Source organism: Myotis davidii, unplaced genomic scaffold (genome assembly GCF_000327345.1).
Source record: "Myotis davidii unplaced genomic scaffold, ASM32734v1 scaffold575, whole genome shotgun sequence".
In the NCBI taxonomy this organism is placed as follows: Eukaryota; Metazoa; Chordata; class Mammalia; order Chiroptera; family Vespertilionidae; genus Myotis; species Myotis davidii.
Genome location: NW_006290306.1, coordinates 1,677,079 through 1,682,399, shown reverse-complemented (window position 1 = coordinate 1,682,399; position 5,321 = coordinate 1,677,079). Strand labels below are relative to the sequence as shown.

Sequence of the window (5,321 nt, the reverse complement as noted above, 5' to 3'; positions counted from 1 at the left end):
CCCTCCGGGGAGTGCCCTCACGGCCCCTCACCGTGCCCTTGCGCTCCATCCGCTGCCTCTGCACCCACTGCATCTTCCTCTCCCGGGCCAGGTTCTCAGGCTCCACAACACCAGCAAAGCCCAGGTTCTCCTCCGCATACTCATGACCTAGGGACCCCCATGGGGCCAGACGCAGGGCAGAGAGATTGGTGTGTGATCAGGAAAAGTCCTCCCTGCCCCCAGGTCTATGGTACTGACACCCAGGAGGAAGGGCAGCACTGCCCAGGAAAGGTGGGCACAAGTGAGCACGTGTGAAGTGGCAGAAGCAATTCAGGGGAATCCACCAGATCTGCAGCCAGGAGACGGTGTTCTAGCACGAGTCTGCCTCTGCCCTGCCCACCTTTGCAACCTCAGTCAAGCCATGGCACCTCTCTGGGCCGTAGTTTTCTTTGGCAGGTGTAGAAAATAATGCCACTGGAAAAGGGTGTGTCTTCAGTGCCTAGGACAGAGCCTGGCACATGCTAGGTGCTCAAGATAGTATGAGTGAATGGATGAAATGAGATGTTCTGAGGATTAACTGAGATATTGGTTAATGTGTTTTAGAAACTGTAGACTTGTGCAGGCAAGTGTGGCTCAGTGTTTGAGCTTTGACCCATGAACTAGGAGGTCATGGTTTGATTTCTGGTCAGGGCACATGCCCAGATTTTGGGCTCGGTCCCTGGTGGGGGCACGCGGGAAGTAGCTGATTGATGATTCTCTCTCAGCATTGATGTTTCAATCTCTCCCTCTCCCTTCCGCTCTGAAATCAATGAAAATATATTTTTTAAAAAAGAAAGAAAGAAACTGTACACACATATGTCTGTATAGACATGCAATGTACATGCATATACACAGATGGCTGGACATACAATGTGTGGATATGATGCAGACAATGGATACACGCAGACTGGATTTACTGACTCCTCCCCTGATGAGCGGCGGTGACTTTTCATCCTCGGCTCTGGCTAAGCAGAGGCGGTACAGAGCCAGTTCTCCAATAAGAAGGGAGCTGTGGCCCCGGCTACAGTGGACTCCCAGAGCCACCAGAGGTGGAGCTGTGTCAGCTCTGGGACAGGCACTAGGTCTGGGGGACTCTGGGAGGAGGAGGGTTGGGGAAGGGGGCACCTCACCAGGCCACAGCAGAGTGTCGTCTTCCAGCCCCAGCACAGTGTCCAGCGAGCTCAGCATGGTCTCTGCAGTACCCTCAAAGGTCCGTCCTGGTGGGGTCGGGTGTGTTATAAAACACAAGGATACCACAGTATGATATAAGGAACGTGAAGTGGGGCAGGGACCAGCTTGTGCACCTCGAGCCACCAGCCCTCAGCCACGCACCAGGGAGTTGGGCCCATCTATTCACCCCCAGCCAAGCCCCCCTGAAGGCCTCCATTGCACATACTGACATGCAGCTGGAGAGGGGTGCCAGGCTTCAGGCTGGGTCCTAACAACCCCAAGCATGGCCCTGTCAGGTTGTTCCTTTCCACGAGCACTTCCTTCTTTGCTAGTGCTGCCTTTTGGGGCCCTATACAGCCTGGGCCTTGTGATCCCCATCGTCCTCTTGCTCAGGGGTTCTCAAGTTTTTGTAACTTAGTCCCGAGTCACTGTATCAGAGAACCAGGCTCCACCCAGTGGAAACAAACGCCCTGTACTCAGTTACAGGCATTGTCTCATTCTATCCAGTCCCTGTGGGAAGTCATGAGAATATAAAAGAAATTCAGGTAACATAGGTATCGGTTTCCCCAAATCAGAGTAACTGCTAAGGCAACATCTGTGCTAAGACAGTGCTTTACTGCATTGCACGGCATTGAGGCTGTCCTTGGGCCCCTGCCCTGGCCTCTTCCCTCCCTCTTCCCTTTGGGGGAACTCACCACAGCCAGAGAGGAAAAGCAGGTCCCCTGAAAAGAGGCAGGAAGGGCCCTTGTAGGGCTCCCCATCCAGCAGGTAGACCAGATGGCCTTGTGTGTGGCCAGGGGTGGCTAGAGCCCGGATCTGAAGCCGTCCCACGCTCACCACATCTTGATGACACAGGGGACTGAGGAGCAAGGCAACAGGGGAGAGAAGGTACTAGAGCTTATGCCAACCTGGTCCTGCCCTACCACCCGAGGCTCAAGGGGCCAGGTGATTTGCAGGAGTCGGGGCTTCCACACCAGAAAGAGAAGGCACCCCTCAGGGCCTAGAACTTCAGATCCCAACCCTCCCCGCTTCCTGCTTTGGGGATCATGGCTGGATCAGTTGGGGGGTGGGCAGTGCCAGTCTTCAAATGAGCTGCGATTTGCTCTCTAAAGGCCAGGAAAGGCATCAGCAAAATACTTGACTGAAAGTTGGGGGATGGGCCCATGGAAGTGCCATCCCACCCCTGGGTCAGGGACTTACTGGGTGAGGTAGGGGATGCCGTCCTGAGGGCTCCCATACACCCGACAGTCCTGGTGCCGCCGGCTGAGGTCACGGTTCCCTCCGCTGTGGTCCCTGTAGGACAGCAGGGACAGGGAGGGCTTTGAGGGACAACTGCACTAGGCCTCCTCGCCTCCTCTTCCCGTGGCATCTCCGGGCCTGTGAGCCCTGGATGTCCCTGGCTGCAGGACTGAGCCGAGCTGTCCATACCTCCGGGCCTTTGTTTAAGCTGTCTCCCTTCCCAGAATGTCACCCCCACACACACCCTGCCAGCCCCCATTACCGGCCAATGTCAACTGATCTTTCTGGACCCTCTCAGCTCCTGGGTCACCAGCTTCTAATTCTTCCAAGTGGATCTGATTATGCCCCACCTGGTGCCCACCACCCTCTATACCCTGTGCCAACCGCCACTGTTGTCATTGTTGTACACTTTCATGCATGGCTGTCTCCCCTGTTGCACTATAATCTTCTTAAGAGATCACAAGGTCTGTCCATGCCCAGGGCACAGCAGGCATGTAAGAAGTGCCCATGGAACACGGAACGAGAGATAGGTGTCTGCCCTGCCCTCCTCTGGGGCTTCAGGAGCCTGATAAGTGGAGCAGTGGGAGGCCCACTGCCCGCCCTCTCTGCTAGGGCCCCGGTACTTCATGAGGTGTGGTGGCCCCTATCCTGACCTCCGGACCCCCAGCCCAGCCTGACCTTATGGAGCTTAGACCTAACAAGATGAGCTGGGTAAGAGTCAGCTAGGGAAGAGCAAGTGTAGCTGGACCCCCACCCAGCTCCTTACCAGTGCTTGTGGGTGCAGAGAATGGCAACCAAGGTCACACCTTCCTTTTCAATGGAAGCCTGGAGGAGAGAGAAGTTACTGAGACTGAGGAACAGGGCACAGAGGGAGGCTCCAGGCAAAGAGAGATAGGGGCGTGGGTGCTGGGTGGAAAGAGAGGAGGGAGGGGTGAGGGAGAGGGAGGGATGAGAGAGAGGGTAGAGCTAGAGAAAGAGAAGGGGGTGGGAGGAAAGGGCTGGAGCAGGGGAGGTGGTAACTGAGACCCAGCATGAACACACAGGAGAGGTGAGGACGGGAGGGGAGGGGACGAGAGACATAAGCACACACAGGAATAAGAAAAGGGAGGGGAAGATGGAGAGTCCTGGATACTGACAGACAGAGGTGAGGAGAGAAGAGGGCCAGAAAGAGAGCCACAGAGAATGAGGGACCCACAGTCCTGCGTCAGCATCGCTCTCTTGGGATCTGGTCCCTCGCTGCTGCCCTCCCCCCTTCCTCCAGTTAAGCCCTGGACACCCACCCACCCTGTGGCTTTGGGGGTTTCTGTGTGTGAGCGCATGTGGAGGGGGCACATCCCATTGGCAGAGGGACCAGGATCAGCCCTTCTCTGGTAAAGGGTAGCTGCTAGTCCCCAAGGTGAGCCCAGGGACCCCTGGCCCTCACCTGCACGGCCTGAGGGTCTGAAGGGTCCACAGCCACAGCCAGCCGGGCCTGGGTGTCGATGATGAGGTAGCTGTAATTGTCCGAGAGGACGGGGATGGGAAGCACCTTCACTCCTGGGGACAGAAGTGGGTTGTGGGTGAGGTGACAAGCAGGGGGCCCAGGGTATGTGACAGGGAGTAGGCAGGGAGGGTAGTGGGCATAGCTGGAGGCGACACTGGCCCAGGGCCACCAGAGCTCACCGTTGAAGAGGCGGGGCTGGGTTCTGGAGTGGCCTTTGGGGTAGCGATTCCGAGCCCTGCGCAGCTGCTGTCGGTAGAAGAGGTACCCAAGCCAGGTGCGGGTGTACAGGCTGTACCTGCAGGGCGGGATGTCTGTGCTCAGCCCCGCACCCCCGACCTTCCGTCAGGCCCGGGCCCTATGTCTCCCCTCCGCTAGCCACCCTCGAGTCAATGCAACACCACCATCACTTATTGTGTGCCTACTGTTTGCCCTGCTCAGTACTCAGGACAAGATGGAGAGCAAGACAGACACACCCTGCTTGCAGCCCATCAGGGGGAGGTGAAAAACTCAGACAGACTCCTGGAGTGTGAGTTTTTTCAGTGAAAGGGGTGGAGGAGTTAGGAAGCTGAAATAGGTGAGAAATATATTTCAGTAAGAGCAGGACGCGTCACAATGGTGCCAGGGAATGCTGAACCACCTGAAAAGGGAGCCTGGGAATTGGCATTTCTCCAACAACCTCGGGTGACGGGAACGTTGCTGGCCCAGGGACCACAGCTTGGAGAACCACTGGGGTAGAGGAAACTATAACAGAGACAGCAGGGCTTGTGGAGGGAAACTAGAAAGTTCTGTTTGGCTGTTCGGTGGAGGAAGCAGCGAGAGGTGAGGTTGGATGGGCTGACCACGCTTCCTCCCTCTTCTGGCCACCCTGCCAGGCCATCCCGGGCAACACAGTGAAAAGGCTGCTTTCAGGACACGGGACCTGTAAGTGACAGAGCCCTACAAACACCGAAGGCAGCACGCAAGGCCAGCCTCACGGTGTGTGGCCCCTGCTGGGTCTGATGCTCTGCTGTTCCCATCTTGAAATCCATAATGATTTTACCTTTGACCTTGTGTGAAGTCTGATGGGACAACAGAACATGCACACAAGCATAGGTGATACACACAACACGTGTATGCTCTGTTCCTTGCTGCCCCATACACATACCGTGTTTGCAATGCCCCATGAGCACAGAATTCTGTCAGATCTACTGTGTGTGGGAATGCAACCAGACTCAAAGTGATACAAGGCGAGTTTCCATCTACAACTGAGTGAGGGGGGCACTGGCTGACCTGAGAGGCCACACCTTCAGTTCAGACCAGAATCTGCTTCAAAAGTATAAAGAAAGCAGCGGGGTTCTAAGAAACAAAAATGACCAAGGAACCCTACCACATCCTTCCTTACGCAAGTTACGTTCTGTATGATTCAACCAGC

General features: G+C 56.0%; 1 protein-coding gene across 1 annotated transcript in view; it reads right to left on the bottom strand.

Annotated features, from left to right (window-relative positions):
• PNKD (paroxysmal nonkinesigenic dyskinesia) overlaps window positions 1-5,321 on the bottom strand; it is a 67,106-nt gene that overhangs the window by 2,309 nt on the left and 59,476 nt on the right. Inside the window, exons 3-9 of the mRNA XM_006763326.2 lie at window positions 4,090-4,205; window positions 3,851-3,963; window positions 3,194-3,252; window positions 2,389-2,481; window positions 1,884-2,047; window positions 1,149-1,235; window positions 32-147 (exon numbers count right to left, since the gene is read on the bottom strand). Coding sequence (XP_006763389.1) covers window positions 32-147; window positions 1,149-1,235; window positions 1,884-2,047; window positions 2,389-2,481; window positions 3,194-3,252; window positions 3,851-3,963; window positions 4,090-4,205 — 748 coding nt within the window. The remainder of the gene's footprint in view (window positions 1-31; window positions 148-1,148; window positions 1,236-1,883; window positions 2,048-2,388; window positions 2,482-3,193; window positions 3,253-3,850; window positions 3,964-4,089; window positions 4,206-5,321) is intronic.